Genomic DNA, 17604 nt, shown 5'->3' on the forward strand with positions numbered 1-17604 from the left:
TAAGGATTCAATGTCACTTCAAATGAATATATGCTGCTGAGTCAAAAGGTTTTACAAGCCGTCAACCTCTGAAAACACAAGGGTTACCTGCTCATTCTATTCTATTATTATTATTACTATTATTATTATTATTACTATTATTATTATTATTATTATTGAAGCAGTATTAAAATCTTGAATTAACCTTGAACCTCTGTAGGTCCTCTTACTGGCAGGGTCAGTACTGCTCAGACTATGGTTAGTCTGGACAGTGCCCATCTATGTAAAACGATTTGGAAGTCTCAGCCTTTTCCTGAGCAAAGACATGTACAGTGAGGTGTGTTTTGTACCTATATTATTAGCCCATACAATAAACTCATTTTTCAGCCCTATAGTTGATCCCTCCTGATCAAAAGCAAAACATATTGATGGGGCAGCTGTGTGGGGAATACGTGAAGTATAATATTTGTGGGGAGTACAATATTCGCCTTCTGCTGTCTCTGTGCAGTGAAGTCAGTCTGGATTGTTAAGATTGGCTGCTTGCATCTTTAACTGGAATGCCAAAGGAAAATAAAACCCCTTAGTGGTTAGGCTGGAGGAGTCACTTAGGTTTTATATTGTGAGATGTGACACTTGGGTGATCTTTCCCTAGCGCTGCTCCCCTCCCTCTGCAATGGTCTCTTGCATATTGGGACAGTTGTTAAGAAAGGTTTCCTCTGGGCTCAGGTTATTCAGCTCCTCTGTAAATGAAGTTGTAGGTGTTGAAGCCCATTGTTACTCCAGAAGGGATGTGGCAGGCAAACTGCAACTGGACACAGAGCCAAGACCTGGGATCTTATTCTGTCTATGCCCTGCTCCACGGAAGCCGATTGGGTTTGTAGCATATTCAGAACTTCACCTCTGGGGTATTTATGAAGGCTGGCTCTGTAGCTCCAGTTATTAGGGCTATTTTAGTGCAGAAATACATCAGGCTACTCATAAATGGATGAAGACTTGCCAAACTTATTGCATGTTGGCCCCAGATAACAAAGGGCTGCATGGCACTTCTGTTGTAACAGCATTAAGGGGTGAAGTTCTAGGTCTGACTAATAAAAACTCGTGCCACTCCTGTCCCCAGGGTGCTTGGCTTCAAAAGAACATCTGAAGTTTTTGGTTATTAAGGAAAAAGCTAAACTGATACAGAACAAGAGAAATCCAGGCTGGACATAACATGCACAAAGTGCTCCATCAAAACCATAGCAGAAGATGCACAAAGGTTTTAGTGTTCACATGTTGCACAGAACTGTGAAATTCACTCTCCTGTCTCACCATAGGAGACTTGGACACACACAGTCATAAATTTGATACAAAAAGAAATAGAAATTCCAATTAAAATCACTCACAAAAGGCAGCTCTCCAGTCACCTCCGCAGGCTTTGAGTGACCATATGACCTTTCTAATGTCAAGTGTCCAATGGAGGGTGAAAAAAAGCCCTAAAAACCCCCAGAACCTGTTTTTAATTCATGTCTACAATGTTCCATTCCATTCCAAGGTGAGTAAGAGATGTCTGTTTGAGATGGTGTCTCAGGAATATCAGTAGTGTGACCTCCCTTAAGCTGTAGGATTCCCTAACCATTGGGTAATGCTCTTGTTACAACACGTGCTGGACATGTGCCATTGACCTGTCACTTTATGGCACAGCTCTGAGGAACCAGAAAACAGGCAAATAAATTAATCATACCGTAGCCAAACTCTATGGAGTAAAACTATTCTCTATTGAGCAAACCCATCCTCTATGGAGTAAAAACTCATCAACTCCATAATAACATGTAGTGCCCATGCACAATCGAAGTGTTTAGTTCTTTATGAATTATTCAGTGAGTCCTCCTGGCACTTGGGGTGAGTTGTTTGTTCTCCTGCTGCTGTTTCTGTCCTGCAGCAGTCTTTCCTCACTGTCCAGATTCCACATTTCATGTTGTTTCCCCAGAATCGGTGAGTGATGGACAGGCTTCAGCATCCCTGTGGCCAAGCAATGTCCTGCCAATTGATTTCTTTAAACACAAAGCTTTTAATCGACTGCAGATTTTGTCTTCCAACTCCCTCCTGCTCATTTGCACTTTGTTCTTCTCCCATTTTGCTAATGACACAGCAGTTCAGACAGGAACTGTTTATTGATATTGCTGCATTAGCTGGTGGAGGAAATCAACCTTCTTGTGACTCTTATGCAAGAGAACAACCATGGTTTTCTCCCTTTCCAGGTTCAGACAAACCAGCTGAAAAACTCGATACCAGAATAATAGCCCATTTATGAGAAATATCAAAAGCAGCCATTCCCTTTAATAAGTTTCCTTTTTTACTTTGACATCCTTGTCTGCAAAGCTTCCCCTACGTAAGTCCTTGAATTCAGAACTGCTGCATCCCATTTCCTTCAGAAAAGCTTCAGTGGTGTGATGCATCAGCAGAGATGGACTTTCTTTTAATTATATGTTATATTTATCCATAATCCAATAGCACTTGCAATATGAATGCATTCTTAATCAAAACTAAGCAACCCGACTCTTTGAGCTAATGCTTGTTCCAAGTTCAGTTATAAGATCAGTCCCATTAAATTGTCTGGAGGCAAAGATGACATCTTTCTGCAGCACTGAGCAACATCAGCTAAAATCCAATCTACTTTAAACACAGAAATTTCTGTGATTTCCTTATTTCCAGTAACTTTTACCAAACAGCTTGGACATAAACACGAACCTAAATGCCACTTGCAAAGACATTCTTAAGGCTCATTGTGGTTTTGCTGACCTGAAAACCTGAGTCCTTTCTCAGGACAAAAAGCCTCAGAGAAATTGCAAGGAACCTCCCAAATAAAATCTCTGCAGCTCCTGGTGTTCCCCTGTACCTGTACCAGGCTTGGATGGAGTAAGAAGTTCATAATGAGAAAGAAAATACATTGAAATGGTCATTAAGCAGTGAGGATGGTGTGAGGGCTGGCTGGAGGATCTCCATTACCACCTGCTGAGTTGAAGCTGGGGAGCCAAGAACAGAACTGATAGAGCCAAACATCCCAATCTCCTTTCCTCTCCAGCTGACTTCTGCAGCAAATCCTGTGTCATGAAAATCCATCACTGTGCTGGCACAGGCAGTGGTGGGACTGAGGAGGAGCAGCTTTCATTCCTTTGATGCGAGGACTATAGGAGCACATGTAATTCAGGCACTGCTGCAGTCTTCCAGTCACCTAGGACTTCACTGGGATACTAGAAAACATCTTGGCCAGCCCATTCCAACCACTGGTGGAAGACAACCTCCACCAGCAGGAAACCACTACTACTGTGTCTCCAGACACCTTCTCTTTCCTTGCGGCTGCTGCTTAGTGTCTGCAAGGCACACACACTAAGTCCAAGTTCCTTTGAAGGTGGCTTCCACCTGCTCCTAAGAGTAGTCAAGGGCATTTTTGGATGATCTGATTTCTTGCTATCTGAGGCTTAAGACTACCTTATGCTCCAGGTAAGCTAAGACAGTATACTCCCTTGCTCAATAGGATCCAATAGACATACAGCAACTTTGTTTTGCATCCTAATCCTGGGAAGCAAAATGCACGAGGTGTTTTCCAAACCAATACCCATGTCTGACCTTTCTCTTCTGGCCTGGGCAGAAATGCCATGAAGGAACTAAGGACAGAAACAACTCAGAGGCAAAACCTTGCATGTTACACACTAGTTTTCACCTTAAACATTCCCTTTGGAAAGAGGGACATCAGTTTCAACCAACTACATTTACAATTTGAGTATTTTTATAGGGCTGAATTAGAGTCCTTTCTTTGACATAACTTCACTTTAAAACCAATTTTGCTTGGGGAAAGGCTGAATAAAAACCAAGGAGGGATCTGAAATGTTGACCTAGACTGTTGAACTAATAGCTGACCTCTGAACTGCTCCTGGATTACCCAGGGTTTACGGTCATCCTAGGTTTCATTGGAAGGGTCATTTCCTGTAGGACTTCCAGCCAGCCATCTGACTTGTGACCCCTTGCATTAGATTTATGACCTTGCAAGGTCACTCTTTAACTCCTTCTAGACTCTTAAGTTGCAAAGAGGACGTCGTACGTCATTAGAAACGCAGTTTTCACCAGCATGGTAAGGTTTTGGAATGCTCTTTAATGCCAGTTAAAGACACTATTGATTTCCAAACAATATTAAGACTTTGTAGTTATTCCTGTCCTTTTTAATTCAGAAGCAGTTGTACACATGGAAGATACCCCCAAATTTGCCACTCTTTGGAAATTTGACAAACAATATTGTCACTTTCTGTCCATGTCAAGGTATTTGAACAAGAGAGACTTGGTTTTAAACTCTTCTAAGCATTAACAACTCCAGCTGATCTCAATAGGAGCAGCAGAAACTCAACTTCCTTTCAAAATTATGCCAGTAATGAGTCACTACAGAAATACATGCATTCTTTCTGTGTTTGTATGTGTAATTAGTGTCCATAATGAGCTGGCCAGCAATAGTCTCTTTCTTTAATGTATCGACAATGTGTAGAACAGTTTGACTTTGCTTTCTGGTAACAATGAAAATAAATGCATTGAATAGATTCAGCCTCAGTTAGAATCATAGAATCCTAGAATAGTTAGGGTTGGAAAGGACCTTAAGATCATCCAGTTCCCACCCCCCTGCCATGGGCAGGGACACCTCACACTAAACCATGGCACCCAAGGCTCTGTCCAACCTGGCCTTGAACACCGCCAGGGATGGAGCATTCACAACCTCCCTGGGCAGCCCATTCCAGTGCCTCACCACCCTAACAGTAAAGAACTTCCTCCTTATATCCAATCTAAACTTCCCCTGTTTAAGTTTTAACCCATTACCCCTTGTCCTGTCACTCCAGTCCCTAATGAAGAGTCCCTCCCCAGCATCCCTATAGGCCCCCTTCAGATACTGGAAGGCTGCTCTGAGGTCTCCATGCAGCCTTCTCTTCTCCAGGCTGAACAGCCCCAACTTTCTCAGCCTCTCCCCATACAGGAGGTGCTCCAGTCCCCTGATCATCCTCGTGGCTCTCCTCTGGACTTGTATATAGACTTGTTATAGAGCTTTACAGGAGTGAAAGTAAGAAAACACAAGATTTCTGTGGTTAAACATTAAATTCATGTTTAGCCATCAAATTTAGATGGACACAACTGCATTTTCAACAGACGTATCAAAGCGAAGCACCACGAGCATGAATTTTCTAAAGACCTCAGTTTCCGAGTTAGGACCAAATCCAAGGACTAGATTTACTAAGAAATTCCCTCCCAACTTTGTGTGAAAAGATGAAGTAGCTCTCCTTAGAAGTACATCACTCCCCAAACGAAGATGCCAGTCATTTGTATGGTCACCTATGTTACAGCCTGACAACTGTGTGAGAAACTCTCCTTGCTGTGTTTCTTTGCCTTGTGTTTCAGACCCCACCAGGCTCCGAGCCTTCCGCTGCAATGGTCGGTCCTGCAACCCTCCAGTGGGAAACCTGGCAACAGGGAGGACACCGGTCACCCTCACCACGTGTGGCCAGAACAGCACAGAGCTCTACTGCTTCTACCCAGACCAGAATCTCCTCCATCAGGTCACCCATGGCTGTGGGCAGCCTCGCTGCACCAAGTGTAATGCCAACCAGCCTGATAACTCCCATCTCCCTGCTGACATGACGGATGATTTCTTTGCAAACCCCATCTCCTGGTGGCAGTCTGCCCAAGGGGTACACAGGGAAGAAATCAGACTGGACTTTGAAACAGAATTCTACCTGACCCATGTCATTGCTGTGTTCAAGTCACCTCGCCCAGCTGCAATGGTGTTGGAAAGATCCCAGGACTATGGGCAGACTTGGAGGCCCTACAAGTATTTCTCTGTCAACTGTACAGCGACTTTTGGACTCCAGGATGATCTGATTGAGGAGGGCTCCATGTGCACGTCCAGGTATTCAGATGCAATGCCCTGCACCAGAGGAGAGGTAAGTAGTAACTGAGGTTTGGACTGAGTTTAATGTCAAACAGCTAATGACTGGCTGAAAATCAGAGAGCATGTACTCAGAGAGATGCCATACATATAAATGAAGAAAGGTCACCCATCCCCAAAAGCTTTGTGTTAGAAAATGAAGGGTAAGAAGAAGAATTATATATCAATGAAAATGAAAAGAAACGCTATAAGGAATTTCTTTTATGGGAGTTGCACAGGATAGGATTAACACTGCCGAATTTTACATTGCAGATGCCAGGAACTGAGCTAGAATTCCAACCAAATAGATGTAGGGAAATACACATTTATAGAGTCTGATCTATCTGAACTGTTTTCCTGCTTTAGGATGACACGAGCTGCATGGTCATAGAATCATAGGATCATAGAATCATAGAATAGTTCAGGCTGGAAGGGACCTTCAAAGGTCATCTAGTCCAACCCACCTGCAATGAGCAGGGACATCCTGAACTAGACCAAGCTGAACAGCACCGGTTCCAATACCAACCCCTGAGGAGCACCGCTTGTCATGGGCTTCCAATGGGACACTGAGCCATTGACCACAACTCTCTGAGTGTGGCCACAGACAAAGTTACGGCATTTGGATGTTTAATACAAATAAAACAGACTTTCAAGAAGGTACAATAGCAAATATTTGAAGATCAAACTCACTAACACCTACATGGTCATTCCTTTTCTTCTCCATCTAAAAAGTTCTGGACGATTGACTGACTTTTAAATGCATCCTCCCCCTAAATTTAGTGCAAATTTCTTGCTGGGGGTGACCACCCTGTATTAAGCCAAAGGATCCAGGAACAGGAAGTGGAAGTGAGCAGCCAGGTTTCACTATTTCAGTGGGAAAAGAGCAGACATAAAGGCACAAAAGGAGATTATGAGAGATTCCTATAACCATAACAGAAGCTGAAGTCCTTTCACTTCCCTCTCTCTTCCTCAGAGAAGTCCCAACCCTCTTGGTCTCCCCGTCTGGAAGTGATCATGCAGGTTTGGCAGTAATACATTGCTGCACACTAAGCTCAGGTGTGAGATGAATGATCCAGATGGACTTCAAAACCCACAGGGGCTTCAGCAGTGCACTTCCAAATGCACTTGAGAAATAAACTAGTGTACTATACCTGACACAGGGAAACAGCACTGAGGACAGAGGTCCTCTTTGTGGAACAGGCCAGGAAGCATCTCTACATACTAGAAATCTGGAGCAGATCAGACTACTGAACTGCCTTGTTCCTGGAGTAGCAATTCTGCTGGTCAGTTATGATACATTTAGCCACATATATCCAAATGTCTTCTGCAGAGAGATTACAGTTTGCCACATCAATACAGAATCTAGGGAACTAATACAATTCCCACTCTTGTGTGCCTTCCAATCTAAAACATGAAGTACTTTGCAAGATCCATTTAACTATCTCCAGCACCATCACAGGGTCCTGTTGCCGTTTCACAGACAGGGAAGAAGAGCACAGAAAGGTGAAGCAGGACAATTCTGCTTGAGTAAGGAACAGAACACAAAGTCTGAGGCAAATGCCTTGGCCTTACATACAAAACAACTCTCTCTTCTCTAGTACAGTATCCCCTTTTGCCCTGTGCTATGTTGGCTTTTGTGCTTACTTTACCTTGGGGAATATCATCAAGACCATGTGCTGCTGCTACAACAAATCTGAGAAGTGCATGGCAGAAAATCAAATAATAAAACATTCATTCAACACAAGCCTTTGTGATAACAAGTGTCAAAATGATTCTGTCAACTTGGGCAGCAGCTACTGCGCAATGAATATGTGTATGCTTAAATCAATCAGCACCGAGGTAGTAGATGTTAGAGAACACTAGTAAGAACAGTCACATATTTACAGGTCACCCTTGCAGATCCCAAATACTTTCATCAAATGTTACATGAATTGAATACATAGAGGTCATTTCTTCCAGAGAGGAGCACACAGGAAGCAGCTTAACAGAGAACAAGACAAATACTGTTTCCACAGCACATCAACCCAAAAGCATTCTGAAGTTCTGGATAGACTTTACAGAGGCCTCTTAATGAATCCATGACATGCCACTATGGCAAGGGTGCAAAGGCATCGGGCTTTTCAGGTCAGCAATGGGACACAGCAGATCCTTTTGTGAATGAAAATAAAGGAAGGCAGAGCATAGTTATTTAAAGTGGTACCTGATCAGGTTTGCCTGACACTGCTACTGTCACTACAAGTCTCATAGGAGCTTTGCTCATGTATCTCAGAACTGTCACTTTCCACCTTATTTTGGAGATGTCACAAATGCCACCAGAGCATCCCTTCAAGCACTGACTAACAACTGACTTGGAAGGAAGCTGAATGAATCTCCACCATTACTTTCTGCAGTGTTCTCTGCTTCTGGGTTGCCCAGGGAAGCTGTGAATGCTCCATCCCTGGTGGTGTTCAAGGCCAGGTTGGACAGAGCCTTGGGTGCCATGGTTTAGTGTGAGGTGTCCCTGCCCATGGCAGGGGGGTTGGAACTGGATGATCTTAAGGTCCTTTCCAACCCTAACTATTCTCTGATTCTTTCCCATCTCCACTCCAACCTACCCAATTACTGATCGTGGCTGAGCCCTGGGTTTCTTTCTCTGTGAGGAGGTCACATCACAAGCTCACAGAATTTCTGAAATGACCAAACCCATTCCAAATTAAATGGACATTAATGCCCTGAGATAAGTGCCAGTATTCTCTGCTGAGGGGGCTGGAGCAATTTCCACTCGATGCCACTCGGGTTTTTCTTGAGCATTGTCCTATTCATTTAGAGAAGTGGCACAAATTCCTTTTAACAGGGCACAAAAGGAATCAAAAAAGAGGTGGTTACTAAGAACACTTTGGTTTAAAACCCACGGTGGACACATCATGAAACAAGATTTCAGGGGAACTGGCTTCCAGAAGTGAGAATGTAGGTGTGAAAGGAGAAGGTGGTAGCGTTGCAGCAGCTTACATGCAGCTATAAACTCAGATGCATCTTCCTGAGGCAGCACATGCTGGTGGTCCTCCGAGACCACTGAAAGAGGCTTTTCCTGGGATCATGATGGAAAACTTGGCAGAAAAGGAATTTTTAGGAGACTAGAATGGAAGCAAAAGACATCTGGGTGAGTGGTGTGAAAATGTCACAACAGAACATAATGTATCACTAAGTTAAGGTATATATCCCTTGTAGATTATCCCTTCTCTTTCACCTCTGACAGGGTCACACATCTCCATTCCATCCAGATAAGGTACAGTTAAGACAGAAGGTGTCATGCATTGGGGAACAAGTCCTGTAGAAATGCAAGGAGATAACTTCCTCATGTCTCTATTGCAGTCTTCTTTTACTCCAGCACTTACTAAATCCCTTACTCCTGCTGAGATCCAGAGTACTTCTGCAGCTAAAATCTTTCTGAGATCCTAGATTCCCCCCTGGAGCCTTCTCTTCTCCAGGCTGAACAAGCCCATCTCTCTCAACCTGTCTTCATGAGAGAGATCCTATGCTCATCATCTTCAGTACACCAACCTTCAACATAACATCAGGAACTCAAACCAACCCCACCTTTTTAAGATCTGTTAATCTACTGTAAGTGCATCTATAGGCATCAACGCAGAACTTTCTTACCTACTTGTCCATCTGGCTTTCTGATCTAAAACAACTATGCTATATACTTAAGGAGCCTAAAATGAGCCTTCAGATCAGCGAATGCAAATCAAGCCTCTGGCCCAAACAAAAGGAGAAATGACAACAACATTGCATCAGGCATTAGTGTGACTTACAGCTTAAGCATCATATGGGGGAAACTGGGAGCAAAATGTTTCAACCTGCATCCTGACAGCACATGCAGGCAAGGATCTGAGAGATTAGGAGCATGTGTTTAATAAACTGGAATATCAGGAAATGAAAACAAATGTTCTCCTCCACTGAAGAAGACGTTTGCATGGAAGGAAGACATTAGCATGCAAAGTAGGGTAGCACACTGACCTGCTTATAACCACCAGACCCAAGAGGAGACCCTTTCCCTACTGGGTCTGGCTACTGGAAGGGAGTTTTGAATCAAAGGCTGGTTCATTTATGTGAGTGTCTGCGTGACAGATGACACCAATGAAGTGTGATATAATAAACCCATTACTGGAATTCACTGGGGGCTGGAAGAATTGTGTATGCCTGAATTAAGGAACTGGTTTCTATGGTAACATGTTAAGTGTGCCTTGCACAGAAGACCTGCTCATCCTCCGTTTTGTATCCTGTGGTGACCTCTTTAGGGACAGAAGTCCCCAGCAGTGCCTTTTGTCAGAGATGAGTGGACTCGCTTTGTAGCTAAAAGACTTTTAATCACTCTTCGAAACACTCTCTGTGAATGCCAGATCAAGAAGTGTTGTGATGGGATGGATGAACTTCTGTCTGCTTCAAGAGCCACCAAGTTGCTCAGACAGAAGCCACAATCAACCCTATGGAAGGCTTCTTCCTCTGCACTGGCCCTGAAGACCTCTGCTGCCTTTCTCTGTCTACAAGGACTCCTTGAGCAAGTTCTGGCAGCGAGGGGCCACTGCACACAGACACCAAACCAGGCCAGGGCCAGGGCTCTGTGGAGTGTATGTGATCCTGTTCCAAGGACCTACATTTTTTGCTGTCTTTTCTCAGGCTCCTCTTTTCCTGTATCCATGCCAAACCTTCTGATAAACAAAGGAGGATCCCCCGCACACACACACACATACCTCATTAAGTGGCAACATCAATAATTCAAGAGGTCACCATTAGGCTTCAGTGGCTTCTTCAAGGTCTGATCTCATACGGCAATGGGGTCACTGAAAAGGAACATGCTCAGCACATCACAAGGGTGAATTCCTAGTAGCTAAGATGCAAGGGCAGGGTCTTGCACTGCAGTGATTTGTCCAACAGTCATCAGGACTGGCTTCTCTAAGTTGTATGATGCTCAGGTTATTCTGAGTGCCAGACGGGAGGGATTCCAGGAGGGATTAGTCACTAGTGAAGGTAAGTGCCCGAATGTTATGACTAGGGCCGTCTGTTCAGCGTTTGCTTTAACTTGAACTGTAGAGGAGACAGAATGCAGAGGCAAGTTGAGAGGAAGCAGTTAACACCAGCAGTGTAAACAAGCAGACAGCACTGCCAGGCCCTGCTTCCCTGGAGGAAGAATTAAGAGGCTCAAGGATTTGTCTCTGGAGGGAATGTGAACTGACACTAGTGCAGCATTCCCATCCCTGGCAAAAGAACTTCAAGGGGGCACCAAGTGTCCTACTTTGACCTGGTTTGTGATGGGCCGTTTCAGAGCCATTTGGATTTTGAGCATTGCTTCTGTATTTCCTGAACATAGAAGGCAGCAGATATCAAGTGTTTCCTCTCACCCTGTTATATCCAACCTCAGTGGAGCTGCAGCCATTACTTATTCAAAGTCCCAGCTGTGAAAAAGTTCTTGTCTAAAATGCCATAAATCTTAGAGATTCATTGCTGTAATTGTCAAACTCCGGGCAAAAGAATACAGAACTGTTTGCTCCACACTTGTCCACACATCACTGTCATGGTGAGCCTATACACATAGTGAAGTCTGCTCATGTGTGAGATTTCAGACAAGACCTAGAGAGACAAGTGGCTCCACTTACAAGAAACGGATGGTTTCCCATGAGAACACAGCTTGGCTGACATTGGTTGACACTGACAGTGATGGGTTGTTTTACCTTTCCCTGACAAATCAGCAGACGGAGTGAAATGAGTCTCCTCGTGCTCAGTCCAGCTCCCAGCCGGGCTGTCTGCAACACAGAACTCCTCGTGCCACCCTTTGCCATTACAGAGCAAGTATAATTCCTCATAGTGACAAAGGACACTGCACTTTGTGAGTGGGAGCTACGTAGAATGAAAGGAATTTTGTCCATTCTCTATACACAGACTGCAAGCTGAAGGGTTTTGTACCCAATAGTTAGACTTTGTACTTCAACTACACTCCCTGACTTGATAGAAGATACTGCTTCTCCATGCAACCTTGCCTTTTTACATAGATCTAGACATTTACATCTATGGATAGGCTGAACCTAGAGAATACACTTTGAGGAAGAGAAAAAGACTGCATGGCTCTTCAGATTTGTCTGCCTGTCTTTCCCCATCATCATATTGGTAGCAATGCCTAAATACTAATATTAATGCCACACGGACTGGATTACTGGAATAACCTCAAAGCAAATGCAAATTGAAGGGATATTGACCCTCTCTGTTTTGGGAAAAAGAATGAATTCAAGATGCCACTGTCTTGGTAGTAGCTGAGTCTACCCAGGTCAATTTAAATAATCAAATGCACAAATATTTCATTAAGAAGCAGTCATACTCTATACTGGGTTCTAAGTTTTATTCTCTGGGAGGACAGAAAAGCAGAGGATCCTGACTAAAAACCGCTATTCCATGAGCCATCAGAATGGGCCTTCTAATAGCTAAGGGAATAGCTAGACTTTCTTTGTGCTCCAACAGTATTTCCAAACAGGAAGAAGACTACTTAGTGAAGACTACTGTACCACAAGATAGAAGAATTAGTTTTAGCCAAGGGGCTCCATCAAATAAACCAGAGGATATTTGCCACTGGGCAGGAAAAAATCTGAGACAATTGTTGACTATTCTTTGAAGAACAAAATCAACTCACATGAAAATCTCTTAATGAAGCGGATTTAGGGCTGATGAGAGTTTTTATTGCAGCTTCCTTCTGTTGGGCCTAGAATAAGCACACAGGCATTTCTGACCTCGTTAACCTGATTGTGTGCAACACGATCAGCATAGCTTAAGGATGGTTTGTAATATCAAATGCTTGTTCTGCACAGGATCTTCTTTTGTAGTAGGCCATACATTGGCACTGCCAGCCAGTTATGACTCAGATTCTTTGACCTTAGGCTATGAGCTTGCAAGGGGGAACCTTTGCTGTGTCCACATCTTTTCTGACTCATACTGGCTGGAAGATCAGGTTAAGAAAACAGAATTATCTGCATCAGGAATGGTGAAGCAAAGCAGATGGCAAGAAACCAAAAGTCTGAGACCTTGTCTCCGGAATGAAGATGCTCTCTTGATTGGCGATAAAACATCACCCCATGTGAAGCTGTGCCAAGTTGTGTACAGCAAAACCAGGCCTCTAACACTGGCTACCTTTTCAGCTCTGCACGCTGGCAGCGTTCTCCAGACTTCCTTGCTCTCAGAAAGGTCAGGAGAGGACAGGGCAGTGCCCGTCTTTTTGAGGAGAGCTGATTGACTTTTGAAGATGAGAATGACAAATATGCGCTTGATAGCAGATATGCAGATAAGCGTGAATGTCCTACTCAGCGTTTAGCTCCGGTAGCAGCTCCTGATTATAAGGGGAACTCAGGATCTAGGGTGTATTTCCACAAAAGGGTGAGACTATAGAGGTGCTGAATACTTTCCACTTCCACACAATTCAAGTGAAGCAGAAAGGTTTCTAAGGTGTCCTTTAGAAGACCTGGTCAGCATCATTTCTCTGCTCTGTGCACATGCTACTTGTATGAAAGCTGCACTCTGATGTTTAGAGAAAGGACTGGGACATTCAGAGCAGTCTGTTACAGCAAAGAAAGAACAGAGCTTGACAGCAGATAGAGATTTCATCAGATGAGAAATAGCTTTACAGTCAGCATCATGGGAAGCCCTTTTGAGAGCTTGTACCTTTATTGAGAAAGCACTTTTTTATTCATTGCAGTCTCTTCATGTCTTTTACATGACTATAATGGAAAACTGTACATTTGGATGGTTATGTCTGGGAAATGAAAAATGAATCCTATTTCTGCCTTTCTGCAAAAGTCAAACATCAGTCTGTACAGAAGGAATCTGCTCCATAGGCTTCAGAAACATAAACAACAAGGAACAATTTGGCTTTGACCACATAGTTGCATTCCCAACTCAGTGTTTTGCTCCCAGTGACATCTCTTCCTCTTTTACAGAAATGAAATTCTCCCCTGTACCATACAAAATCATCAACCCATCCATACAACCACCACCAATCTGTCTCCTAATTTAGGATTCACATATTCTTAGGGAACCATAACCCCAAATACATTCATTTAAAATAGAATCATGGCTTTTTAGTACAGAAATGAAGTTTCATGGTTTGGTTTGGGTTGGTTTTTTAGGTAAATTATTCATTTATGGAAAAATAATTCAAGGCATGTAAGATGAGATATCAGGTTTGGTTTAAACATTCCTCCCACTCTACAATTACTTGGATCAGTTCACACAGTAGACTAATAAATACAACTTATGGCTTGTGACATATTGTTCCTGCCAGTAGGGAACACATATATTAAGGAAGATCTAATGGTTGGCACTTTAATGTGAGAAGAAACCAGTATTAAAACTGAGCGAAGAGATGGTGATTACATTATACTCTTCCTTGTGCTCAAGGGTTTTAACCACCAATATTTCAAGGAGAACATGTCCTCCAGAAACAAAGAGAGAGGGAAATTCCATTTCCCAGTTTTATGCCCATATGAAATAATGCTAAACTGATTTAGATACGAAATAAAGCTGTGATACCTGTGGTCAAAATGCAGCTCACCTAAACCCACTGGTATTGGCACAACATACCTGCTTTGTCTCTGCTGATATAAAATGTCTTTGTTTAAGTAAATCCTCAGTATCTTTGATCATTACAAAGTTAAGGAAGGTTAATTCCTTAGCGGCTGTTGAATCCAAGAACATAGAAATGCCACTCCCAAAAGACTCCACTGGTGTTATGTCACCCAAATCAGATCTGTAACACTTAACAAGTCTTGCCTTGGGAGAGAGAAGGCCAAGCAAATCCAATCTCACCACTGAGCTTATTTCAGACGGAAATGTGTCATGAATTAATCATACAAACTCCTGTACCTCAACTGGAATAGAATACTGGTTTTATTCTTAAAAGGATGCCACAATCCCTATGGGACATCCGAGTTATTAACATCTCTACTCACAAATAACATCTGGATCTCTAAGGGGATATAGAAAATGCCAAAGCAACTCTCCTCAAGAGATGCAAGGCCAACAATGAAAATATTTGCAAGACAATGAACCCACAGGGAACCCAACCTTCTTCCAAGCCTTCAAGCAAAGAAACAAAACCCAATCCAGCTTCATGTAAGCAAATGGCTCTCTGCTGAGAGAAGAGCACCCAACAGCTGTTCTTCTGCCTAAAGAACTTGGTGCGATATAGATGCCATTAAAGCATGGGGAGGATGGATAATTGACTGGAGATCCCAGAACATGAATCTATCTCTTTTAACTCACCATACTGTGCACTAAATAGGTTTCTTGTAGTGCAATACAATACACAAGATGTCCTCCTCAGCTAACAGAGCACAATGGAAGACTATTGTAATCAAGAAGTATAATGCCAGAAAGAGTAAAAAGAAACTCTTTGGCCATTATCTAGTCCTTTCTTTCAGACAGGCCCAGCCTCTTCACCTCATTCACCCTTCCTGTCTCCTGTGAGGAGATCCATAGAGACATTAAGCCTCTTGCCCAGCCTTGTTTGAGGAGGTCACTGCAGGAGCAGTGCAGATCTTGCAGAAGCTAAGGACATATTGATTGCCTTTGGTCAGATGTCTTGTCCTGCAGCAAAGTACCTCTTGCATTTATGCTCTCGAGCCAGTGGGCTGTAGGTATCCTCCAGGGAGCTATCCTGAAAGGAGATGCCATTTGTACTAAGCACATGTATTGAGAAGCCATGGACAAGAAAGCTAAGTATGACAATAAAACTTATACAGCCCAGTGACCTAACAGACTGCTTTACCCTTGGTTTCTCTGTTTTATGCTAATTTAAAACAATTTCACAAGGATTTTTTAACCATTATAATCCCAGTAGTTAGTTTTTAATCCTGCTTTGAGATGTCTGAGCTCTGCAGAACAATTCTATCCAGTTCACTGCCTTGGTCTTTGATTAATGGACCACAATTAGGAAGATGTGTGTGTCTGTACACACCCAGGTCCTCAGGACTCTGGGAAGCCCCTCCACCTCTGTGTGGTCCACAGAGGACTGGGAAGAAGGAGACAGGGTTCATAAAACTGGTTTCCACTAGAAAGATGAGACCTGGAGAACTGGGAAGGGGAGACTGGGGCTTTGTCCTGTGAATCCATCAGTAAAAGGAATGCTGGGCACCTGGGCAAAGCAGAATGGGCCATTTGCTCATGGTTCCATTGACTGGGGGAATGTAGACATTGAGGTGGAAAGGCCAGGGCTGTTTTGTCACGGCTTCATTGCTCAGGGGAATGTAGGCACCTGCATTGCACAGCCAAGGCAATCTGCCCACAGCTCTGCCAAACAGGGAAACACAGGCACCTCTGGTCTCACCAACAGGCCTGTTTGCAGCTTTGTAAGTAGCTGACAGTGTAAGAGAAGGGGGTTACAAGGAAAAAGAAGAAACCAAGCAGAAAATGCAGTGGGCAGGTGGGAAATGTACCACTGCTTTGCTGTGGTACTGCCTGGTGTACGCCTGGTATAGTTCTGAGTGAAGCCTGGCAGCTAATTCTGTTAGTTTAAGGGGGTTTATCTCCCTATGTGCCATCAACACACAACAGAACACTCTTCCAGACATGTCCCACAAGCTCTTTTCTGGCTCCTGCAAGCAAAAAGGAGCACAAGTATTTTATATGCTGCAAGAATCCTGGTCAGTTCACTAGAAAGAAAGGAAAAGGAAAACACAGGGAGAGAAAGAGGGAATCCCTATGGAAACAAAAAAGCTTTCACTCCACTTCTGGAGTCAGTCAGACAGGCACTGTCACCACTTCTAAAGCAAGGCCAAAGAACCCTGAGGCCAAGCCCCTCTGCTGTGGTGTTTAAACTCAACCAAAGGAGAAAATAGCTCTCAATTTGGAGTCAGAATGGACACGATAGGGGACATCTAATCCTGGGTATGAATGCAACCAGCTCTCTAGTCGCTGAACAGCAAGAAGTGACTGGGCTCAGTAACCCACGGAGAGATGCTTAAACTCCTTATCTCACTTAGATAAAACTCCTTAGTTACCTCACTCCTGTGAGACAGGCACTTCCTATCTCAAAGGAGTGAAAGCAGGTAGACAATCACTTGCTGTGATGTTCTGGGATCAGTCACAGTCCCCAGTGGCTTATGCAGAGTCTTCTAAATAGGGACTATTACTGAGCATCACCTTAGGATGTTTGCTGCGTATGCAGCATCCTACATCTATCCTTGGATGTGTATCTTCTGTCTTCCAGGTGATCTATCGTGCCTTAAGTCCGGCTAACAAGATTGAAGACCCCTACAGTCCTGAGGCTCAAGATCTCCTGAAACTCACCAACCTCCGCCTCCTTCTGTTGAAAAGACAGGAATGTCCCTGCCACGGCTTGGGATTGGTGGAGAAACCCCAGAGATTTGCCCACTATGCTATTTATGACCTGATCATCCGGGGAAGCTGCTTCTGCAATGGGCATGCGGAGGAATGCGAGCTTGCCAACAGGACGGGGGTCATGGAGAACATGGTGAGTTCTAGACATTCACTTACTAGTGTTAGCACAAACACTGCTTGTGCTCTCTCAGCCTACATTTGTGTGTGATGCTGTCCAAGCCTTCCTAAGCCTGTCTAAATCCTCCCTGGGACACCTCCCTGGTGCCTCACCACCCTCACAGTAAAGAACTTCTTCCTTATATCCAATCTAAACTTCCCCTGTTTAAGTT

The 17604-nt window shown here is 43.7% G+C and overlaps 1 protein-coding gene across 1 annotated transcript in view; it reads left to right on the forward strand.

Moving 5' to 3' along the window:
* LOC134173291 (netrin-4-like) overlaps positions 1 to 17604 on the forward strand; it is a 45048-nt gene that overhangs the window by 2630 nt on the left and 24814 nt on the right. Inside the window, exons 2-3 of the mRNA XM_062637134.1 lie at positions 5392 to 5933; positions 17145 to 17408. Of these exons, the coding sequence (XP_062493118.1) occupies positions 5392 to 5933; positions 17145 to 17408 (806 nt within the window). The remainder of the gene's footprint in view (positions 1 to 5391; positions 5934 to 17144; positions 17409 to 17604) is intronic.

This window comes from Pezoporus occidentalis, unplaced genomic scaffold (assembly GCF_034315485.1).
Source record: "Pezoporus occidentalis ecotype Australia unplaced genomic scaffold, CSIRO_AGI_Poc_V1 ctg114, whole genome shotgun sequence".
In the NCBI taxonomy this organism is placed as follows: domain Eukaryota; kingdom Metazoa; phylum Chordata; class Aves; order Psittaciformes; family Psittacidae; genus Pezoporus; species Pezoporus occidentalis.